The sequence below is a fragment of the Excalfactoria chinensis genome, chromosome 2, assembly GCF_039878825.1.
Source record: "Excalfactoria chinensis isolate bCotChi1 chromosome 2, bCotChi1.hap2, whole genome shotgun sequence".
NCBI lineage: Eukaryota > Metazoa > Chordata > Aves > Galliformes > Phasianidae > Excalfactoria > Excalfactoria chinensis.
In genome coordinates this window covers 123,155,699-123,181,347 of record NC_092826.1, presented here as the reverse complement: position 1 = coordinate 123,181,347, position 25,649 = coordinate 123,155,699, and the positions used below count along the sequence as shown (strand labels likewise).

The 25,649-nt window shown below is 37.2% G+C and overlaps 1 protein-coding gene across 1 annotated transcript in view; it reads right to left on the bottom strand.

The window, feature by feature from the left end:
* Positions 1–242: 242 nt before the first annotated feature.
* The window catches only part of STAM (signal transducing adaptor molecule), a 32,906-nt gene continuing 7,499 nt past the window's right edge, over positions 243–25,649 (bottom strand). Inside the window, exons 2-14 of the mRNA XM_072327516.1 lie at positions 22,128–22,212; positions 15,023–15,098; positions 14,845–14,940; positions 14,135–14,281; positions 13,553–13,643; positions 13,126–13,318; positions 12,717–12,811; positions 11,777–11,865; positions 10,253–10,340; positions 9,205–9,259; positions 8,726–8,879; positions 6,042–6,217; positions 243–5,283 (exon numbers count right to left, since the gene is read on the bottom strand). Coding sequence (XP_072183617.1) covers positions 5,034–5,283; positions 6,042–6,217; positions 8,726–8,879; positions 9,205–9,259; positions 10,253–10,340; positions 11,777–11,865; positions 12,717–12,811; positions 13,126–13,318; positions 13,553–13,643; positions 14,135–14,281; positions 14,845–14,940; positions 15,023–15,098; positions 22,128–22,212 — 1,595 coding nt within the window. The 3' untranslated portion in view covers positions 243–5,033. The remainder of the gene's footprint in view (positions 5,284–6,041; positions 6,218–8,725; positions 8,880–9,204; positions 9,260–10,252; positions 10,341–11,776; positions 11,866–12,716; positions 12,812–13,125; positions 13,319–13,552; positions 13,644–14,134; positions 14,282–14,844; positions 14,941–15,022; positions 15,099–22,127; positions 22,213–25,649) is intronic.

The following is a 25,649-nucleotide window of genomic DNA, read 5'->3' as shown; positions in this document are numbered from 1 at the left end:
TTCAAGCTGTGACTTTCATTTCTACTACAGCTGTAAACTAAGTGTCAGGCTTACTGATCAGCACACAAATATACACATTACATTTCACAGACAGCTGGTTCCATTTGTATTCTACCAACATTAAAATACTCATGCTGTATTTCTCACAAAAAAAAAGAGGGTAAACAGCACAATGAAGTAAGAAGCACAACGTATAACCTGGAGTGTGACTGAAACAAGTTAATTGCAGGTGAAGAAATTGAAAAGTAAAAATGCCACAATCTACATGCAAGTGCCATGCAACAGCAGCAGCAAAACAGCAGAAAACCAGCACCCGACTCCCCAGGAAATCAGAACGTTTGCCTTCAGAGTATTTTGAAGACATCTTGCCCATTGCATCCCCAAGTCCTTTCTCTTAACGCTCTCCTCTGCAATTTATGAATTCAGTTTGCAACATGATGAACTAAATACTCCAACTTTAATGCTTTGCATTCATACCAAAAACAATTAACAGTTTTTACAAATAGTGTTATTTACTAAAACAGTTCTTGTACAACAGTGCAGTATATCTAAATATATACATATGCCAACATCAAAGGGAGCATCAAAACAAACCAAACCAAAAATGCACTTTGCTACTGTGTACACTTTATTACAACCAGAACAGACTTCAGCAGGCTCCTTTTCTTTTTCATGACAAAGACAGAAATTATTTAGATTTCCAGAAGCACATGCAGGTGAGAGGAACAAAAACTCCTACCCTTTTGCTAAGGTAGCAGTGCAAAAAATTGATCTGCGGTTATACATAGTAGCAAATGGAATGTTTTTAAATACAAATATCCTATCTCCAGAAACAAGGCTTCAGAAAGCTTACATAGTGTTTTTACATATTGAAGCAAAAAGGTCAAATTTCAGGGCCTTCCAAGGTCTTACTATGGTGTTGGATAGCATACACATCAAAGTCAGTATTCCTCATTGCAGCTGAAAAGGATAAAGGGGTACCTGTAGTGTGAAGTTGGTCGGTGCTACCAAAATGGAACAGAAGAGTACAAAATGATTCTGCCTGCCTTCTAACAATGGACAGTTTTGTAGGTTTTATTTTTTTATTTTTATTTATTTTTTTATTTTTTGAAAAATTCCTCTTGATTTTTAAATGGAAAAATTATGTTCCCTTATTATTCAAAACTGATGCATGCATCTTCTCCAAAGGAAACTGCAGACACGTAATTCAAAGTGCCATTGTGGCCACAGTAATCAGAAACATTCTTTTCCATTCAGTCTGTGAAACCCAGCAGACAAGAAATAAAGTAAGACCCTCACAAGTGAAGACTGCACAGAAACCTCTGAAATGTGAGTGAAAAAATAAAGGTAAGTGATATTAGAGGAAATGCTATAAAAATTAATTGGAGAATGAGGTATTAAGCAGTTCTCCATTGTAAATCTGATGTTCCTGTCATCTAGATGAAATCGGAGAACTATAATAGCAGCCTAGATTTGATCAACAAAATATGTTCATGCTATTAAAAGCGGATTTATCTCCTCTTATCCAAGCATTTGCAATTGGACAAAACGACATGAAGTTCTGGTTACTCAAATTCTCAAATTCATTTTAGGTCCCCCTTCAAAACTTCTGAAGAGTCACCTTACGAGGGCGCTATGCTGCTCCACACCTGCTAAGAAGCTCTCAGTACTTCAATCTTGTTCTTCTTCATGGTTGTTTTACTGCTGTATAGGTATTCTGTCTCATGACATTAAACACACATCTACACGGGTAACAGTTACTAAAAGAGATGGGTAAATATGTGGCAGCTGTTGCTTCAACTGCACACTCTTGAATATACTGCCACAACATCACTGTAGCAAAACAAATTTTAACATGCTGACCTTAGTATTCTTCCTGGGATGCTTTACAGTAAATCTTTACATCTCTGTTACATCCACATAAATTGAGATGATACACACAGGTAAACACATTCTGTTTATAGCTGAGAAATGCACAGAAGGCACTTTCCAGATTTTGCTCCAGTTCATGGAAAGCAAGCCACTACAATACACCTTCTGACATTAATTAACATTTCTGCACTCCTTAATGAAAGAGTGAAGCAACAAAGGTTTATACAAAATGTGGTGAAAAGACTTCAGCCTTCCATTGTCAATTTACATGTAAGGAAGCAAGACATTCAAAAGTTAGGTGTCCTGTTGGAACGGGAATGGTGTGTCATTTCCAGGGATTCTGAGCTTTCAGACAGATTAACTTCTTGACACTTAAGTACTTTGCTAAGAAGCTTTTCCACACAGCAGCTGTACACATTCCTTCCCTCTCTCACCCATATTCAGTGTTCGATACCATTGTATGACAGAATATACATGAACTTCATCAAAATAATGCATAAGTAAGGAAACCAAATAGATCACGGCAGAGAAAACCAGCAATGACATCTTCAGGGAGATGATACTACACGGACCGAAAGGTGAACTGAAATGTAATTGCTGAATACCAATTAGAGGATAAGTGAAGGAATTAGTGCAGCGACAGCACGTAGCAAAGTAGGAGGAAATGTAACTGAAAAGCACTAGATCAAGGCATGCAAACATGTGAGAAGGCAAATTAATCATTCCTGGTTAATGAACCAAAACAACAAGCAATAGAGATCCAAAATCAGCTTGGCCTGAAAACTGCATCTGAAATGAAAAAAAAAAAAATAATTAGGATGCTTAGACTCTGAGCCTAAAATCGGCACCAGTTGTGGTCAAGGAAAACTTTTTTGTTGTTGTTTTTAAGTCCATTGATGCATGAAAGACTAGGAATGTGAATTGTTGAAGTTAGCTGGGCTACCTTGATGCTTTAAGCTTCTCCATGAATCAGGGCATAAGAAGTACGGAATAGGAGGTTACTTACACTTCTGGTAGAAATTATACACTCCTATATACTGCTTCTCTGCTTTTCAGTAAGACAGCTACAGCATGCAGAGAACGCTACCTAAATGACACTACACATCCTTTCTACAGAAAACCACCTCTTCAATCTATTACAAATGATCTATTATACAAATCCTTGGAATTTCTTCTCCTCCCCCTCCCTGCCTCCTCCCCCTCCCCTTTCTTTTTTTATTAGTGTTACCTTCCAAATTCTACAGACTTTTGTGCTAACACCAAATACAAACAGTCTGTGAGCGTGCTTAACAATTCTGGAGAAAGAAACAAACAAATCAAAACATGAACATTCTGGCATCAAAACACACTGTCCTGGCTACAACATCACCAACAGGAACACATCAGCTAGGGGCATGGTTTGTAACCACCCTGCCTACAAAGTTAGGCAAACCAGCCATCCAAAAGGATTAAGAGGCAGAACATCAGCTCTATTAAACAAGTGAAACAAAGGTTTGTTAGGTAACACATACAGCAGGAGCATAAGGAATTACTGAGGTTAATTTACATTATAATGTACAATTGCAACATTTAATTCCAGAAGCATCACACTAAAATACAGTACACAAAAGCAAACAATTTCTGGCATACACATTAAGAAGACTGAAAACACAGCTTTGATGCTGAAGCCACCTAGTATTGCTCTATCTGGAATGAGAGTTGTCAGAAAAGTCAAGAAGAAACCAGAATGCATTAATAGATCAAATACAAATGCAAAGAAACACCAATTCTTGTACAAGAAAGTCTGATCAGACATAACAAAATTCTGCTTTCTATTACCAAAATCCTTTTGCAGCACCATGGCTGCAAAAAGAAAATATTATGCCTCAAAAAGCCACCCGGTTCTGTTTCTGAGAAATGCAAGGGTTCCAAAATAGGTTAATGCATGTTGCTGTAGAAGCAAATTCAAAGTAATTTTGAAGTCAACAAAATTAAGAGGCCTTTTCTATTCATACTATAGAAGGGCTAATAAACTTAACCGGCAGAACAACTGGAAATTGAAAAATTAATTGATGTTTAAGGCAGAAGTGTTTGTGTAAAAACAGTAAATAGAACAAACTGATAAGCAAGGCCACAAGAGATCAAATAAAGCCCTGAAGGTTGTTCAGCAAAGTGATTTAAATGTCCATAATTCTCCATTAACTCTCTAATTAAGAAGACTTGAATGAAGTTGTGTTATTCATGATGCGCGTTCCAGTTTAAAACTCCACCATTTCTCATCCAGCTCAACTTCTCTGTCTTTGGTGTACTCTCTACCAACACACATAGAATACAGTTCTCACTGTCATTATAACAAACCAACTTGGAAAAAATAAATTATGTGCATCTCATGACAAAACGCAAGATCCTGATCTGTTGCATGGTCCCATGATACATTTAGCAGCCTCTGAATAGTAGTTTTAGGTTATCAATTGTGTGTGAAGCAGAATCACAAATTGTTGTTCTCATCCCCCAGATCATTTAGTAGCTATCTAGTTTGCTTTGGTAGATAAAGCCATCTAATAGTCATGACACATTTGTGTTCAGTTCAGGAAGTAATGAAACCTAGACCCCAATAAGTTTGGAATTCATGTATAGACCTTAGTCTGTAAGTGTAACCATGATATGCAGAATTACTACATTTGTCCTGTATTGGAAAAAGACATCACATCTGTCATAAAACTAGGTAAAACTATGAAACATGGTTGTCAGTTCATGATTAAAATAAAATAGTTATGTAAAATATTTTTAACATTGTGTTAAATATATTCACATGATCACCATAGCTATACGTAATGGCCACTACTGCAATCACACACTATATGTACATAACATATATGCCACAACAGTTTGCAAGTGTTGAATTTTCACAGACTAGCCAATTTAACCAGACATAAATAATCCTGTACCAATTTTTAGCCGTTTTAAAAGGAATTAAGTGTCCTAGATATATCCACTCCTCTGCAAAATTAAAAAAAAAAAAAAATCCTAAAAAGTCAGTGCAAATTGAACTTGTTCACCAAGATAGATTCTTATTAAGCTGAAGATAAACAAAGTTTAAGAGATTAAAGGAAGAAACTCAAAGCATCGTCAACTGCCTTTAGCAGAGGTTAAAGAAGATTAGGAATCAGAAGTCCCGGATCCTATAGCAGAGCCTTCTGTGAATAGCTATGCTGGGGCTGCTGAGGAGGTGGAGGCTGTGGTTGTTGTGGAGGTGCTTGTTGGCTGCCTGCTGTCTGTGGCAGAGGTGTAGATGCTAAGTTATAGTTTGGCACCTGGGACATATTAGTTCCAGCATTCTGATAAGCAGCAACATCAACAGCAGCAGGTGGTGGACTATACACTGAGGCCTGGTTAGAGTAAGTATTTCCAGCAACAGAGCCAACCATTGCACTGAAAAATAAAAGAAAATGAAAACTCAAAAGTCAGTTCAAAAACATTTTATAAACAAAAAATTACGTTCATAACTTTTATTGCTTCTTTAACTGTGCAATATAAACACACATAGAAAAAGCTACCTCCTAGGTCTGGACACTTGCATATTTAAAGTTGTAGACAATGATTATTCCAAGCAAAATGCACTCCTCAGACTTAAAAACAACAAATACACTAGAATTATTTTGAATTAGACTGAATCTATATTGTATTTTAAATGTGCAATATGGAACTCCATCCATTTACTGTTTCATACCACAATAGACACTTGTAGCTTCCTTATATGAGGAAGCTGTATACATTTTATTGAGTATTTCATTCTCAAAATGAGCAGCATTCTTCCCATGATATTTGATGCTAGTATGATGCGATATACACCTTCTCAGAAATGACAATACAGAGCATCAGATGATTTTCATCGTTAAACATCCATGTATATATAAACTTTATATATATACGTGTGCATATACATATATATACATAAACATATACATAGAAATATCCACACACGCATACCCACACATAGAAATTTGGACAAAACACACTACCAATAAAAAGCACCACTGCAACTAATTGCTACTAATTGGAGTAGACTTCAGTTGAGATTAAAATTACACTTCTAGAAGATAATTTTTCTCCTTGAAATATCATCTGTAGTCTTTTATATTTAAACTGATTTAAGCTTCAGTAGGCTTAAAATTAAAACTTAAAATTACTTTGTGTAAGACGTCTGTGCAGGCTGACCAGGTAGTACTGAGCTGGCAGATGGAGTAACTGTGCCTTGGCTGAGAGAAGAGAGCTGTTCAGGAGGAAGATTGTAGCCTTGAATGTGGCCCATCTGTGCACTCCCTGCCACCAGATACGCATTACCTTGAGGCTGCCCTGGATAAACCTAGAAAGTTAAATAAAGGAATAGCAAGAATAAAATAAAGCAGAATTTTAGTTGTTAAAATCAGAATGCAGAATGTAAAGACATTCTCTTGAACCTTTTACCTACAGATAGGTAAAAGCCAGATAAAAGCCAGTCGACTGCCTTCCGTTAGGTGATGAAGTATGGAAAAACAACTAGATTTTCAAAGGACACTATTTACATTACTACCCTCACACTGCAGTACCAAAAAGGTCAGACAGTTTACTGGAGAGCTTGTATTCCACATTTTATTTCAATGACTATCACTCACGCTAACTAGCACTACTCCCACCAAATGACACTAGTATGTTGTGTAACAGCAGTCCAAGGAAGAGCAGTTTTTGATGCCCAGTAAAGAACGTATTATTTTTCTATCCTTAGCCAACCTACAATTTCTTGCAAATAACTGTTGAAAGTGCTATTGTGAAATTGTTTGAGGGCAAAATGAGGTCTTATTTTATGTTGAGAATAAGGTACAGTTTTGTAACCAGTTAGACAGAAGATGTTTCAGCTATTTTCTAAATCATGATCACATTTCTAAAACCTACATTTCTGTTCAGTCCTGAATTATCTGGCTGAACACAAATTACTAGAAGAAACTATGAGGTCACACACATAATTGAGTTCACATAAGTCAATGATAGACAGCCCTGCTATGTGAAGATCCATGAACCTCAGATGACATTCACAGAGAGTTAATGCAGCAAAGGCAGGAGACTTCTAACTTTTCAGAGCTTTATTCTGGGTCAACTTTATCTCCCAAATCCAGTTTTTCCTTTTAAGCATCCCCAGAAATATGCCCATTAATAAAACATTTTAATTATTTAACAGAATTGTTACAAGATTGCTCATAGCATGTGGTCAGTAGTCAATGTTTTTCTTAATGACACTGGAAAAACACATCCTTTCTTAAAAGTTGGTATGTATTTGTAGGAAGCTACAACAGATAAAACTGCTTCCACGTTTATATAATACTGCTTGAGTATTAATAAGTTGACTTAAAGTTGTTTGGTTTCTTTTTACTCAAAAAAAGGAACATTATTGAAAAAAATGGCTTGAAGTGCTAAATATTCCTGCAAATTGAAAATACAGCAAACATGGAATAGATCATGAAACTAAAAGCAAACTAAAGAAAAGACTGGTTTTAGGATAGAGTGGGCATATTTTGAAACAGGAATGGCACTCCTTTGGATCTATGCTTTCTTTGGCCAACTATGTAAAGGCCCAGTCAGCTTTAATTTTTCAGCTGTTTATGTTTTTGCATGAATTTTGGTCAAGGAAAATGTATTTGAGCAGGAAAGAACTAGAATTGTTAAAACTGGCAAAAGGAGTGTATTCAAAGCTTGAAGCTGAAAACACACAATATTCTAGTCTTATCATGTGCTGAGAGAAAGAACTTCCTGTTTACTGAGAATATTTCTAAGGGAGCAAGATGATTTTATTAACGCAGTGTAGATCATACACCGGTTTTCAACTCCTGGGATGGAGGAGACAGCAGCAGCAGGGCAAAAGGAGGAAATACATAACTCTTTGCAACCAATGCTTCTGTGAAAGACAAAATTGTTTTTCTTCTTTGTCTCAAAGCTTGCTTCGTGAGGCCTTTCTGGTGATAAGACTCTAACTGACAACTGCTAATTACCTAGAGGGGCGAGTGGTGGGTATCACCATGCCACAGTACCTCTGCTCATGATTGTAAAGATAAGCAGAAGTGGGACAAGCAGTCTTTTTCGGGGGTGCAGCTGGAAGAAGCTGACCACTGCAAAAGGTGATAATACTTGTGCATGGCAATGAAAGCACCACTCCCTGCTGGCTTATCTGTTGGGTCAGGTACGTCACACTAACAGAGAGAAAAGAAGAAAAAAAAACAAACAGATAAATGGGGGATAAAAAGGCCCTCACCAGACTATGGATTTTGGAGAACTACAAAAAGATACTTTTGATGGAGAATTCCCTGAGGGGAAAACCTCTTTGGAAGAAACCCCCAACCAAGGGCCTGCTTGCTGAGAAGCTTCTTGGCTTCCTCCCATCCCCTGCCATGACTGGATGAGTTCCAGAGAACAATGGACCTGCTACAAACCTCACTGGACCCACAGTGGTGGCTATCTCCCACTTGCTTACTATGAAGACTCTGCTTTTTATTTCCTATCTCTTTTCTATCACCCATCTTCCCTTCCCATACCCCTAAGCAACTAGGATTTGTAATAAACTGGTTGAGCTAACATTTGACCCATTGTGTCTTAATTTTGCTGTTGGGTATACATATATTAAAAAGAAACTCTTCTCCGTCCTATGAAGTGGAGCAGGACAACATCTCACCATAATTTATATAGAACTTGCAGTTTCAAAATCAACCAATTTTCAGTATATATTTATTCCAGTAATGTACATAAGTATATTGCAAATAGAACATTTGAGTAAAATTTTAGCAAATCAAATGCAGTTTAGTATATGTTTGATAATGTCAACAGCTATTAAAGCTTACATACATACCTGAGAGCCAGAAACACCTGATGACTGCATATAATACTGTTGGTTTTGTAGCTTTGCATACATGGAATACATTGGGTCTTCATTCATCAACTTGTTATACAAAGAAAGAGCCTCCATTGCTTTAACATTGAGCTCTGAAAGTTCTGAATGTTTCCTGGAAAATATATAATACAGTTTATTCTACAACTCAGATATCTTCAATACAGAACAGATATTATAGGGCGACATTCACAAGGGGAGATAAGCAATATAATCCTGGTGCCTGTGAAGTGACATCTGCGAAGTGCCGTAATGTCAAATAACAGAATACTACAACATATGACGTGACCAGGGAAAAGAAATCCTCCAGACCTCCTCACAGCTACTAGTAAATACACTTATTTTCTTTGCAAGTGTTCACAGAAATGATTAGAATTATCACTGAGTAGCAACACTCATATTTATGAGTCTTGAGTCAAAACACGTATTTACTTTTTTACCTGTCTATATCTTTTAATTTTTCATCTATGAGGGGTCCCATCTGGTGGCACATTGCTAGAAAAGAAGAACATTAAAATATCATCAGAGTAATAAGTATTTCTATGCATCCAGTAAGAAAAAAGCTTTAAGAAAATTATCAGATAGAAATGTGTAGGTGAAAATCAAAAAAAGAAAAAAGAAAAAAGGAAAGAAAAATTAAGATCAGTGCTATAATCAATTAACAGCATCACAAAGAAATCACCTATGAAAACAACTAAGGGGAAAACAGATTGCAGTGGTTCAAATCCTGCACATCAAAGACAAAGCACATTACTCTTTCCCTGGAATCTTAACTGGGTGAGGGAGATCCTGTCAAGTAAGGTTTTTTCAAACCACCAAGACATTACATGTAAAAACCAACAGGAAGAAAAATCCACCAGAAGTAGAATGGAAGAACATTAAAACAAAAGCATGCCCCGCAACAACATGCAAAGCACAATTAGCTAAGTGAAAGACAGATTTTTGTCAAATATAAAGTAAATAGGAAAGGCAGCTGAATTGGGATACTACTGCCAAACCCTATTTTAGAATGCAAAACTTGCCTTGCTCTCCAAGCAGTGAACTATTTACTAACTGGGAGATATGCTTAATAAGCAATAGCTCAGTCTTATTTGGTGAATAAATATGACTGCAGAAAAACACACAAAAAAAAATACAAAGTATCAGAATCCTAAACACATCCAGTAACAAAAACTTTATCTGGGTTCAAAAGCCAAGTGAGGTTGCTAAGAGGATGTTGAATTTCCTTTATGAAGTTGATGAAACCAGCAATGGCACTTTTGGGTTCAGATGGAGGCATCACTTCTGCAATTTTACATTTCAAACTGAAAATGCAAGTAAAAGATCTCCTGATCAGAACAAAGATGTCACACAAATCAGGATCAGCTGGTAAACTCAAGCAGCTAATAAGAACTTAGAGAGCATCCTATTTTATACACAGCCGAAAAATCTACATGCAAAGGGTACAGTCATGCTCTAGACGTTTAGATTCAACTGAGATTCACTTACCCTCAAGATGAAGTAATTCTGGGAGGTCTGGCTGGTCATCAGTTGGATCTGCACTTTGCAACATCTGCAGGAGCTGGTCCATTTTATCCTAGAACAAAAGTTGTGTAATTAGTGTGGAGGGGACAGGGAAGAATTAGCACTTTTAGCTTTAAGGAAACACAAATCACATACAGTACTTTACAGGAATGAAGAGGTTTGAAAAAGGAAGAGCAAAATGATTAAAAACAATATTAGGAACAAGTGTAATGTGCACTACACCCCTTCAATTCTAAAGTCCTTCTAAAGTATTTTCAAAACAGTTTCTGCGTGTCTCCTCTATTTATTACACATGCAACACTACCACCTAGTGGGATTAGTGCAAATGTTTTGACAGAAAACAGTACTTTAAATAAAGACATGGGTACTTCAACTACATTTTGTTTTATGCATGCTGTCGATCAGCACATAATGCCATTATTAATATATATGAAAGGGTTTTTTTAAGATGATACTCAGAGGGGTTGTATGGTTTAATTCAGAATTTTACACTGCTGATTACCCAGTCTAAATGCAAACAATTTATGTAAATACCAAGGGGAAAAAGTTAAAATGTATGAACTCTTTGAAAGGTATGTCTAGCTGTGAACTATAGCGCTTAACCAGCCATCACTTACAAATAATCAGTAATTACTTCTTAGCTGAGTCTATCAAAAAAAATAGCCTTTAACAGGGCAGTTTACATGCAGTATCATAAAGAAAACTAAAATCATGTTTTTCCTCTGAACTCTGGGAATGGAGGAAGAAGCCAAATTAACTACTTCCTTAAAAGATTATACTATGGGATATTGAAATATAAAACAAAATGGAATCAAAGAAGACAAAGCTTGAAGGAACATCAACACCTCCAAGTCTCAAAATAAGCCATTTCTGCACATTACAAACTTACAGATATCTCTTAGGAGAAAAAGTATTTGAGAAAGGGATAGATGAGGAGATAAATAGGATGTTAGGAAGGCAGTAACTAAATTTCCATTTCACATAACAATGACAGAACAGTTGAGAAAGAGGTAGAAGGTCATGGGGAAAAAAGGGAAAAATTCTGAACATGTGGTGCTCAGCGATATGATTTAGCAGAAGGTTGTTAGAGTTAGGGTACTATGGTTAGGCTGCAGTTGGACTTGATGATCTTCAAGGTCTTTTCCATCCTGTATAATTCTATGATTCTATGATCCTGAAGTAGCTAAAGCACAACTTCAGAACAAACACTCCACACCAAGCATCTAGTTTGCATGTAAACAGCTACACAGTCCTGAGGCAGGGCCCTGAATTGAACAAAGTCTCCAAAATCAGTTTCATAAATGCCTATGAACTTCAAGATACATTAGCATACCAGAGCACTGCGGATAATCAACTTTTCCCACCCATTCTTTTTGGCTACATTCTCTTGATAGTCCAAATTGTTTTTGAGATACAGGATGAAAGCGTTAAATATCACATGTTTAAATATAACAGATGTTGAAAAATCAGTATTTGTTTCATACTTACTTCATCAATATAAACTGGTTCAGGCTCAGGTTCTATTGTTTCTACTTGAACTTCATCACTGAACTGCACTGTTTTCTTCTCAGCTTTCACTGTAAGATAAATAGGCAGCTCTTATTATACAAAATAAACAAAACAAGGACAATGCTACAGACCTCGCATGTTACAATTGCAGGTCTTTGCCTTTGAAACTGTGACAAATATAAAAATTATTGACATTTGAAAGACAAAATGTTCTTCATACATAAACCCATTTACAAAAAAAAAACAAAAAACAAATACAAAAAAACCCACCCACAGCTCATACAAGGTCAATGGAAGCACATTTTAGAAAGTAAATGCCTTTATTGTAGCCTCCCTCTATTAACGCTTATTAGTAAGCCATCAAGAAAACACACTAAGAGAGCTACTGGAAGAAATAGGACTTATGAGTTAAATTTAAGACAAAACTGGGAAAATCATCTACTACAAAACAGTTTTCTTTTTCCCAGAGTAAAGTATAGAACTGAAAGTTGTCAAACTTCTCATTTAAATATCATCAACTGGCCAGAGGCCTTCAGTTTTTCCTTAATTAAATATTTACCACTGTAACCAGGCTAAAGGATAAATAGGGAATAAACTGCTGTTTTGGGAGGTTTGTTTTGTTTTTAATTTTTACAAAATTTTTCTAGCTGTCAGTAAATTGTTACATGAGTCACAAGGAAGCTGTAGGTAGCATCCTGTTTTTCAACAGATGCCAGAGTGGGTAGCCATGGACTGGCATATGAAGACAGAATTGTGGGAGCATATTAAAGACTCTTCAGTTTTACTGTGAGTATGACATGAACTTGTGACTTAACTCTATCAGTTAAGGGAAAGGAAACACGGATCGTGTACAACTACAGACACATCCCATAAGGCAAGGCAAAGCTTAACATATATACATAAACACAAAGTTACTTACTCATTTCTGGCTCAGCAGAAAGATCAGCTGTAACAAAATTAGATGGAAACAATCCTATACCCTGATGAGTTTCACCTTTCCACCAATTTGGATCACTAAAAGATTTTTAAAAATAAAAATTAAAAACCCATACTGATGAGGAATTTTCCCAAGACTTGCACCATGCAAGGACTATATATGCAATCTGTATTTACGTACAAGCAGTATATGCAGAAATGTTCATGCAATAATATTTATGCAATTACATTTGTGGGTCAGAAGCCTAGGAGACAGCTAAATAAAATATTTAACATAGAAATATATTTTATAGCAACTGTATTCCAATGTATGCTTCCAACATAGCATATACCGTTATTCCTGACTGATTTTTAGTCTAATACATGTCTAATAGGCATTCTATACAAGTTACCTGTCATCAAGGATAGTTATAAGTTCTCCAGCTTTAAAGGTTAATTCGTTGTCTTCAGCAGCCTCAAAATCATAGATTGCACGAACCTTTCGGCCCTCATGTTTGTGATTTGTTAAAAGGCTTGAGGTGCTCGGATACAAACTGGAAAGTGTTGTTTGCTGTTGTCTTTGTTCTTTTAGTGACAGTTCAATTGCTACAAAAGAAGAGTTATTTAGATGAAAATTCCCTATATAAATGCATAGAATTAATAAAAAAACTCTATGAGAATATTTAGTATAATTCCATTCCTGTTGCACTGCAACCAACTTCTGCCTCTCATGTAAAAATATGATAATAAATCAAAAGATGTTTTACAACTCCTACAGTGTTTCTGTTTTATTAGATATTTACCTTCAAATTCTTTGGGTCAGCAAATAAATGCACTCACCTTTAGCTAAATCTTCTTCTTCCTTCTTGTTAGCTACTGCACCGGGATCTTTGGCAACTAGGGCTGGACTTGCTTTTGCCTGCTCAGCAGCCTAGCCAAAAATAAAAGATGCAGCAGTAAAATCATTGAAAACTGTCACAATGTATTAACATTCACTATTTTGATTTGCATTCATCTGTATTTCAGGAGGAAAATTCTTTACTCAGAGGACAGTGAGAAACTGGCACAGCTGCCCAGAGAGCTGTGGGTGCCCCATCCCTGGAGTTCAAGTTCAAATTGGATGGAGCCCTGGGCAGCCTGAGCTGTAAGGGACAGCCCTGCCCATGGCACAGCGTTGGAAATAGATGGAACTTTACAACTGAGCATGTTCTTGGAGTCTATGATCCTGTGATGTGTTATATAAAAAACAAAAGAAAGCCAGAGCATTTCAGCCCTCAAATGAATGCTTCATTTAGACACAGAAGATTTCATTTTCTTTGCCAAATGCATTATAGTGTTCAAGACTATATAAATATTAAAATACAGACCTGAGTATAAAAAGAATTTGTGACTTTTTGTATTACTATTTTTGTAGTACTATACCTGGGAACCAATAGCTGGGAAAGTGACTCCTTGCTCCTTCAGATTTTTTATCATAGCAGATATTAAACTTAGCTGCGGGTCATTCTTGAATTCATCAGTCCATTCCACCATAAGAGCTTTCAGCTTTTCACAAACTTTTGGATGACCCTACAGAAAAACAAAAAATAATTAAATCATGTACGAATTTGTTCTAAATTCCTTAATTTCACATACATTCATGCTACTTCCAATATAAGCTATATGTACACTTGAAAACACAGTACATTAATAAGGGATACCTTTTACTAGAAAGAGAGAAGAGTATGCCAGCTTTCAGAGCTATGCTTAATGGCTTTTGGGAACAGCATTTCAACAATATGGACTAGCCAAAAATCGCTGTATACAAAGTTACAGAAAAGCCTTCTAACCTCTCCATTTCACTGCATGTCTGTATTTAGTATTTTACTATTTTCATTGAATGTGAAAACAAACGTAGGTATTTACCAATTAATCTCACTCCACACGTGAGCAGAATACACAAGTAACTGTAGTATGAAGTAGAAGTCAGCCCTCCCACTAATCTTTTTTGCTTTTCTCAAAATCCCCCCTTTTCTTCTCGTATCTGCTTCCCAAACTTTCCAGAAGTAGATTCCATTCCAATCTCAGGTTACCCCAGTTATCAATCTAATTTAGCTTTTATTCAAATCATATAAATCAATGCAGTACATTACCTTATTCAACACATTGCTTACTTCACTGGCAAAATCTCTTGAACAGACTTCTAAATGAAAGATTTTACCACAGTTTGATACACATGCTCCTAGAAGCTGAAGAAAGACAGATTAAAAGTCAGATTTCATGTGATATAGCCTTTTAGGAAAGAAAAGGACTACATTAAAATTAACCTACTGTTAAAGCCTGCATAGCAACATGGGGATCCTTATGGTTCACTCTCTTCATAATGGAACGAAGACAATCCTTAGGCCTAAAGCAAGACAAGAAAGCTTTAAAGTTAGGTGATGAAATGAATGTTCTTTATAGAACAAATGACAATACATGACAATGCTAGCAGGCAGCGAGCTCTCCTGAATACAATCAATACATAAAAAATGTTATAATAAATAATGAAAATAAATAAAAAAGCAACCATTAGCCGTTCTGGTCACTTCTGTCTGTAGGACTGCAAGCTTTCTCAGTTATCAAAATGTCAAAATAAGCTTTTTTTTTTTTTTTAGTTTTAGAGAATTACTGTAAATACTCCATCAATGTATACAATTGCAGAACTGTAGTTCTCTGTAGCCCACTTCCACTGCATACTTTTGTTCACTCTAGGAAAAACTCCTAACAGAGAAACTGTCATGTAAAATGTTTTTATATAAACACAGTATATTTCAAATTCCATAATATGATTTTAATGAAATTCCTTTTCTCGCTATATCAAACTTCTCTCCTTCCTTTTAATTTCTTTTAGCACAGATCTGTTAAAGAATCTTGTACCGAAACATAATCTTCTGCATCTAAGTGCTACAAGTGAATACACAATCATCACTTTGACTGTATATTTCTGTTCTAAGATATTTCACAACTGAGAAGGGGAATACAGAGGAGAATACCAAGAGGAATTCCATGAAAGAGGAATTTATGATCAGGATTGCAACTTCTTGCCTATTATCTTTTCCCTGTAGTGCCCTACTCTCTTCCCACTCCTACCTTCTCACACTACACATACACTGAACTCCCTCAAATATCCAAACCCCATGTTACCTCCCCTTTCTCCAAGTGAGTGCAACTGCTGAGCACTTGCTACAAGGATTCAGAACCGGTACTCCATTAAGGACAGTATCATTTGAGAATGGAATACATTTTGTTTAATGAGGAGTGGGGCATAAAAGGTCACTTTTGCATGAACATGGATGGGTTTTTCAACTGTGCATCTCCTCTTTTTCTCCCTCATTTAACACCTCCCAAGTTCCCACATCCATCCATTCAATTCACAATGAAAGAATTCCAACCTTTTAACGTTCGGTTATAATTTCCTCTGAAGTCAGTTTTGTAGATAAGATAAGCCCAAGTCACTTTAGAAACTCTAGCAATAAATGTACATTATAACACCATTGTTTGTCACTAGCACATTTGACTTTCTAAGGGAAAAAGCTGAAGTTAAGACATCTCTGATATTCAGTTTTTCAATGCCACAATAACATGTTTTATGAATAACTGAAGCAATGCAGAGAACAGTGAACTTCCCCCATGCTCATCAATTACTGGCAAGAGTAGCCCTCAGTAAGCCTGGCTTCACTTCCAACACACCCTTCTCCATACTTAACAATTAACAAGGACCCTATTTCTTTCAGTAGATACAGAGTCAACATGTGTTATTAATAGTTAGTTAATGACTGAGGGTGATAATTACCTATACACAGATTTCCTTAAAATCTAGTAATCCTCTATACTCCCCGGTCACACCTAAAGAACACCACTAGGCTCCTCAGAGTCAGTTTTAATCTATATTACACTCACAAAGCAAATACACAGCAAGCCAATAGATGCTGGGAAAAAAAAGCAAACAAACAAAAACCCAACAGTGCTAAACATTCTGCATAAATGTTTCAGAAGAGTTAAATATGAACTTTGAGTTCTACCTATGTTGTCCTACATAGCCATAAGGGATAAGGGAATTCAAGAAACAATTTGAACAGCTTTTCAGACACAGTTCAGTGTATTTAAAATTTTGTGTCTTTCAGTTATTTAGTCGTGTTTTTGGAGGTGGCTGAAGGCTGTGTAAGGCTGGAGCAGAATTATCAAGAACATACAAGCATTATCCATTGAACACCCATGGAAGAGGTAAAAGCAGGGGAAGAGGAAAAAAGAATGGTACGTTTAAACTAAGGGATTTAAGGCATTTCTGGAGTATTTACAGTGACTTTTGGAAGCAAAATCAGTTTTCTATGGAACTGATATCCACAAACTAATATGAAACTTGGGTATAAGTTACACAACTGCTTGGCTATACTATATTTGGCAGTGTCTACATTTTACAGAAATGTCTCTCTCATGCTTAGTAGTACTAATTATAGAAAATGCTATCACATAGCAAGACTACATGTTGTTCAGTGTACACCTTCATGTAACCAATTATTAATACAAATGAAGGCTGTAAGACAAGCACTGTTCATTATCTACTAATTAACCAAGACATCTCCTGCATTCACTACACCTGAGAAAGCATTTCTCATTTAGCATTTCTCATTCAAAGCATTTAGGAAAGCATCTGCTTTTCCTAAATGAATGCCTTTATATATAAATAACTGTATTAACTTAAGAGCAGTGTGTACAACCATGGACACTAACTGCCAAGCCAGCATTTACAAAAGCAAACTACAGAATCAAGAACTGAGCAGTCCAGGAATAGGACCACAACACCATTAGTCTAAGACAATTTTATTAAGGGAGCTATTTCTAAAAAGTAATTGACAATAAAGATTCGAAATCAAACGAACTTCTACATTTATCAAGTACAGTTTTGAAAAGTATTAAAAGAACAAAAAAAAAAAACCCACACCAAAAAAACAAACAAACAAAAACACACAACACACCAAAACACAATAATTCATAAGAACTTCCAAACAAGTGAGCAAATAGATGTTTTTAATAGAAACAAGCAATATTTGAATACCGTTCTTTTTTGTTAATGTTCTTAAAAAGATCTTTTGATTAATTGTATGCAAAAAAAATAAAAAAAAAAAAATCAATCTTACTAATGCTCAGTTCACCAATTAAACTTCAAGCACCCCTACTGTAGACAGAACAAATATCATTACTTCCATTTCAAATTAATTTGTCATGCGATTTAGCTAAGAAAAGATGAAAAGTACTAAGCAGGAATCAGAGGAGAGGCACGCATGCCACAAGAATAGAATTCTGTCTATTTACTAAGCACTTTCTCTAGCCCATGGTACACAAACATTAGGCTGCAGTTCTGCTCTAATGACTTTATAATCAAAGCTTCAAAGGCAGCACAGTGAGGGAGGGTAACAAATCAGTAGGTGGAAGGTTGGGCAGGATAAGGTAAGAACACTGATTACATAGTACATAATATATTCTGAAAACATTTGCAATAAAATTCAGTTTTAGAGAGTAAAATAAAGCATGAGTGGTAGGTACATCCATTTCATTTTACTTAACAGATACAACATTAACTGCAATTGGACGCTAAAATACTACTCTGCACAACACATTTCTTACATCGTCAGTAATTTATTCTCTGTTTATTACCTGAGGTAACTGCCTATCAGGCTCAAGACTACCCAGGTGACTCAGTTGTTCTGCTTGCTCCATTAGAAACCAGTGAGGCAGAGTATCCTGATCACTCTGTGAGACACACTGTGATGACTATGTAAAATGCTGCTTACATTGGGTAATGTGGGGGGCAAAGTAAGATGAGTAGTTTGGAAGACACTTCTTGTACAACAGGCATGGAAACAACCAAGGAGAATCACCTGACCAGAATCTCTTCTCAGGAATCAGAATGAAGTTACACAAGCAGCAAAGCAAACCATTCCTGAGTGGCAGCTTTTCAACATCCCAATCTCCATCCAACAGAGGGCTGCAACAAATGTTTCTATCTCCTCAGCTCTTGCTGTCTTCTCCCATTCACTGACTTCAATCTTTTTTCCAGTCATTTTTATTAACTAACATTCCCAGAGAAAAACTGAGGTAGTGATAATTTCAAACAAATACAAACTAGGTTAAAACAAAAGTTACAACCTTGTCAAAGCCAAATGCAGACAATTACAGCATTAGCCTTGAAGTATAACAAATAAGAGAGCAAGTAAGACAGCTGCATCTCACACTAGAATATATCGTAACTGCTAGGTTTCCCTTTTACCCATTTCAAGCATAATTCCACTGTCAGAATGTTATCTTACTAAGAGGTCATAAGGTACAGATTAAGTTGTGTAAGCATTTTTATTCCAAATCAACAATACGTAAAATCCATACCTGTCATGTATTTAGATGATTTAAACAAGCAAAACATGATCAGAGATTTTAAAGTAAACAGGTTTTCAATAATGCTGTCTAAAAAGGCAGAAAAACACATTGCATCTAATGATAACAATCTTAGTTTTACTCATCTTTTCACGTTGAAAAGGCAACTTGTTCAGCAGTTTCAGATACTGCCAATGTTCCCAAAACACATGATTAAAAAAAAAACGCACAACGCAACTGCAGAACTGCATTACTTCATAAAAAACATTCGGAGATTATACAGCTTTTTCTACTGACTCAGACACATTTTAGATCACTCTAAGATGCTGATATGCAATACAGTATCCAGTCCCACACTGCATGTGAAGATACTTTACAGACGCTAATATAAAAAGGTGCATTATTCAAAATATCACTGAATTAGCGTCCTTAGGCTGTTTTCTATGAAAATTCTATCAACTCCAATCAATGAGTTTTTGAACTTCACTAGAAATTAAGAAAGCAGTCAATTAAAAAAGGAGATTTAGTGGAATTCCAACTTGATAACATTTTCTGTTGGTTGGATCAAAGAAGTGTCAATTAGAAGATGACTTTCATAACCAAGCTATAGCAATATAATAACTAACAGGAGCACAAGTGTATATATCCAGCTGGCAAATCCACTACTAAACTGTAAATAGTTTATCACAGGAAAATAAACCTTTGCAGCAGAGCAGGTTTCCAACAGCTACTCTGAAAGCAAACAGACAAACGAGACAATGTGCAATATAAGAGTACACAACAAAATGTTGCACTTCATTAAGAAAAACAATCCCTTTAGGTGTATGGTGATTTATGCTTAAAATGTTGAAAGGCATGCTATTCAAAGACTGTATAAGAGAAAAACAATAAAGTGGAGATAATACAGCATAAGCTTCTGCCAAGAACAGTGTGCATTGGTGACAAAACTAAAGCAGAAGCCAGTTCCACTGATTAGTATCCTTGCCACCATAACTTTAATTTCAGAAGAGTTATTAAGTGTAGCATATCTGATTTAAACTTAATGGGAAACATTAAGTCTTGCTTTACCTTGCTATATACCATGACAAAATCCATACAAACAAAGAAAACTCACTGTCAGCAAGTTTTTAACAGAATGTGCTGTTAAGCAATGAGTCAGCTGGCAGCATGTTACAAGCAGGGTAAGTATTGGAGAGGTTAAAGTCACAGCAGGATAAAACCACTGTTGTTTTTTTTTGTTTTGTTCTGTTTTTAAAATCATAAGAGAAATTCCAGCTGTCAGAGAAACGTAGCTTTATGTTGCCAGAAGATCACTGGCTTTATCTGTATTTCTAAGCAGCTGCCTCTTGCAGCTAAATACTTTTAAGCGCTGTTTAGGGTAAGCCGCTGTGAGCCTGAATCTTGCCTATCACTGGAACTGGCTTGCATAAAGTCTCTGAGATAGTTCATTAAAGGATCAGTAATGGAAGCATTAATAGACTGCATTAGAGGCGTATTTCATTTAATCACAATTTTTTAATGAACATTTCTTAAAGCCCTGATGTTAGAGAACATTCTCAAAACAAGGCGGAGAAACATACATCCTCATTGTATACTGTACAAAGACACTGGTGGCGAGGATAAGGAGAGGCAGAGGATGCTTTAAACTTGTGCTTCAATAAAGTGTTGACATGGTCTCGTATCATTCTCCTTATCAACAACAGGTGAAATACCGGCTGGATAAAAGGATGATAAGGTGGGTGGAAAACTGGCTGGGCTGCTGAGCTCATAGAGTTGTCAGCAGTGTGCAAATCCCCGTTGGTGGGCAGTAACTCGTGGTGTCCCTCAGGGAATTCCTGGGGCTGGTGCTGCTAAATGACTTTAGTAATGACCTAGATGACAGGAGGCATATTTCCTGACAACAGCATGCTGGAGGAAGCAGCTGATATACCAGAGAGCAGGGCTACTAGGGGGATATGGACGACAAGGAGAGCAGGCAAACCAGAACTTCATTAAATTCAGCAAGTGAAAGGCACGGTATTGCATCTGGATTGGACTACACTAGCACAGGCCAGGAGCTGACTGCCCAAAGAGCAGATCCACAGGAAGGCTTGGCAGGATCCAGTGGGTGATAGAGTGTAGTTTGGCAGCAAAGATGACCAAACTGATCACAGGCCATAGTAGTTACAGCACAGCCTGCAGGGCCAGGGAAGTGTTCCATCCTTTCTATACAGCACTTGTAAGACTGCACTGGGACTTCGCCCAATTTTGAGTTCTCCCATTCAAGAAGGATGCTGACACACCACAGCAAGTCATCAAGATGGCCAGAGGAGAGTCACATACAAAAAGACACCAACATATGGGTTCAGTTCTTTGAAGGGCAGGGTAAAAGCAGACCTTACTGCTTCATACAACTACTTGAGCAGAGAACATCAATGAAACCAGATCCTTGCTAGAACTGCAGTCATGGAGTAAGATACAACAAACAAGTTGGAATAAGGGAAACTGCAATCGTATAGTAGAATCCTTCATTTATTTACTTGCTTACTGTGAGGGTAATTAAATACTGAAATGGATTGCCCACAGAGGCTGTAGAAACTCTGCCCTTTGAGACATTCAAGACTAGGCACAGCCCTGAGCAACCTGATCTAATTAAATCTGTTTCAAGTAGGGGGGTTGGACTAGATGACCTCTGGAAGTCACTTCAAACCCAGATTATGATTGTACAAGAAAAAACCCTGATGATGTCTGCTGGATTTACAATGACACTGATAAAACATATCAGCTTGTTGTTTTTATTACACTGGTGAAAAATTGCTGCATGCAATTCCTGATTTTAAGAGACAAGGGAAAAACCATAATATATTTGGGCAGAAAATCCATACTTTCCTTCCACTGTAGTAAATCTACTTCAGTAAGTACATGAAGTAAACAAAACTGAGCTGCTTCAAAAGTCTATACAAGTCAGAATTTTCATTCCTCGCATCCAAGTATAAGACTGAAATAACAAAATTAACGTTCTTGGGGGACAGTTGAGATCACTTACCCTGTGCGTGACTGTCCAACCTTATCACAAATGTCCAAGATGAGGCCCCAGTCCTCTGCAGTGTTCATCTCACTGGTTGCTTTCTCTAATGAACAAAATACAAATATAATAAATCAAAACACAACTATAATAATTTAACAAAATTGACAATAAAGATGTCGCAATGCTATTTCTGTATACAACTAAACATACGACACTGTATATTTAATAAATTCATATAACAGTTGTTACTAAATATTTTTACTTTTCAAGCATTCATTTGCAACTGCAAAGTTAAACTAATAAGCAAATACACACTTGTTTTTTTTCCACATGATAAATATATATGTAGAAGTATATCAGCTATCAACAGATTTGTTTTTCTTCATTTGGAAATGTTACATTTAAGATCATATAAATACCCAAAGCATTACTTCCCTGTTTGCAGTCAGACACAACAGAATTTACCCCATCCTCAGACACTAAGTTGCTATATCATACACTTCTCTCCTATGTCCTTCCTCCTTTATCAGAAAGGGGGCTTCTACAACTCATTGAAAGGTCGGTGATTATTATCTCCTCATTATTATTTCTGATTTGGATGACATATTTTACTTTTTAGTTACAAAGATAATCAGATAAAATCCACTGTGACCCTCTCTTCCAAATCTTCTGAACAGGACAAGAACAGTCCCTCCTGAAGAATGACGAAATAAAGACTGGTGGAAAACAAATCAGAAGGAAAAACACTCTCCCTATTTTTCCCCTAGAAAAGCCTAGGTACACAGAAGGTAACAACAAAGAAAAGTGATAAAGAAAACTGAGGTTTAAACTGCAGCTGTATGGAATGGTATCTAAAAAATGATAATTCAGGTCAGGACCGGAGACCACAAGGCAATTTGCAAACACAATCACCAAGGTTGGAAAAGATGTCCAACATCATCCAATCCAACCACCCACCCACCAGCAATATTTCCCTCTAAACCATGTCCCTTAGTACAATATCTAAATGCTTCCTGAACACCTCCAGAGACAGTGACTCCACCACCTCCCTGGGCAGCCCATTCCAGTGCCTGACCACTCTTTCAGAGAACAGACGGGAAGAATGATGGGCACAGAACTATACTTGCTTCATCTAATATTCACCTCAATCTGCAAAATATGCCTCAGCAATGAGTATGATCTCTGCCAGTCTGCTTAGTCCTAAATAGGAAGGAAAGATTTCCTGTAAAAACTTTATTGTTGGGGAAGATTAATTAATCCAAACTAGCATTTGCAAGACTATGGAGAAGAAAAAAACTCTGGATAGATGCTATGATAACATCTGGCACTAAGAGGACAAACATTTTATTTTACTTTCAGTCCACTATTGTTCCAAGTCATGCTTAGGGCTAGCAGCGCCAACAGCCAGATAAATGCCTCCATTTTTAAACCTTCCTCATAAAAGAAACACAATCCAGTCAGTATACAAACTAAAAATGCCAAAAACATGAGAACAGAGCAATGAGATTGTAGCCTGTCTATGTCAACAAACATTGTTCTGTTACTCCAGAATTTCAGTTCTGTGGTTGAAGATACTTCACACAAACACTAAGCCCAAGCAGAGTTGCACCTGAGCTGCTGTGCCTACACTGCATTCCCTGCAAGTGCTGCTCAGCACAACCCATACCATGGATCAGCTGCATAGAGACAGCTCAGTTCCAGGGCTCCTGTTGCATCTCACTGCCAGTCCTGCTGGAGCTGGATCAGCTCCACTCCCTGCCTACAGGGCACCCTGCAGAGCCCCCAGCTCCAGCCAGGCTCAGGGCTTTGTAGCCTCGCACCACCCATGTTTCAGCAGCCGCAGAGCTGAGGAATCCAACAGGATGGAAACTTTAGGCTCCTATGCTGTGCGTAATACTGGCTGTACTTCTGGCAAGAAATAATTCTTCTTTTTATGAAGTGTCACCATAGAGAAACAGCATGGCAAGCCATCAAGTAAAATAATGCATGCTTAGAGTTTTAAAATGACACTGAGCTCTTGTTTATGCTGATTTAAGCAGTTTGGGTAAAACTACAGATATGATAGTGATTGATGGAATCCCTAGTTCATACCAACTTCACCAATTACAACCTTCATTCTAATTCTCAAAAGAGAATATTTTGCAAGGGTATCCACAAATACAGTTACAAGTTTACTATCACAGCTGCTCTGTCTGGTCAGGTGGTTGGGCTCCTGCAGCAATCACAGCACCCAGCTGCAGGAGCTCAAGAAGCACTTGGACAATGCTCTCAGACATGACACTCGGTCTGATTTCTGGGTGGTCCTCTGTGAAGCCAGGAGTTGGATTCAGTGATCCTTATAGGTCCCTTCCAACTCAGGATATTCTGATCCTATGATTGTCTAAAATCTGCCCATTGCCACAAAGTCTCCAACACCAGACACTAAAAGGTTCCTCACTACATGCCAGCCTGGAACCCAGTGTCACTGAGTACTTTCTGTCTTCTCTAGTAATAAGCATATATTACTTTCTTTGGATCAAAATTAATAATAAGACACTTACAGTGCCCAAGCTCAGCTAGACTGACACAAAAAAGTCACTCTCTGAGCTGTGCATGGCTGTCACCTTTCACCACTCCTGGAACAGGAGTAGCAGGGATGCTTGGAAGAAATCCCTGTGTTGCATCAGTGTTTCAGAGACAAAATTACAACTCGGAGCTGTTTAATTACTTACACAGTTACCACTTAACGCTCTTCTCTGACACAAGGCACACACCTGCAACCAAAACTGTCTGCACTAGCTCAACCTTTGCACACCCCAGCTAACAGGTGGCACCCTGCCCAACATCCAGTACCACTGGCACATCGCTATCTCAGAGACAGGGAAGGCAACACAGACTCGTACCTGAACACTTGCGGTAGCCTCACACAGGGGATGGAACCTGAACTTAAAATGTTCCTCATCCTCCCTTCTCTGATCAAAAATAATTCTGTCATCACAATACCAGTGCTTACCTCAGAATCCCCCACACACCTTACCGCTAAAACCTTACCTGATGACTGCCTGCGATCAGGTAACGCTTCAGACTGCACTGAAACATCTCTTAAAGACAGTGCTGGCTCCTTCATGAAATCAGAGTTCTTTAAAACTCACTGACTGCATTTCAAACACAAAGAAAAACAGATCTCCGTGACCCAGAGGCAAACATTACCATACCCTGCCCCTCATTTCCCAGAGCAGCTCTCCCACAAATCTGTATCACTAATACACCAGAGTGTAGGAGAAATTTTTCTAGCATAGGCAAGGCCTTTGAATTAACACTGCAACTTTAACCACTGCAACACAAATACAGCACATCACATTTTTCAGCCACTTTGCAAAGCACAGACTGTGGAACCACCAATCTTCTCCCTTCACGTTTCTCCTGTACCCGTAAGAGCTGGCATGCCAAGTGAGTGCAATTCCATCTTACCTCAGATTCAGACTCTAACATGTATCATATCTGAAGAAACAGATGTGTAGGAAAAGACCAAGGTAAGGTAAGCACTCGTATTTATTTTGA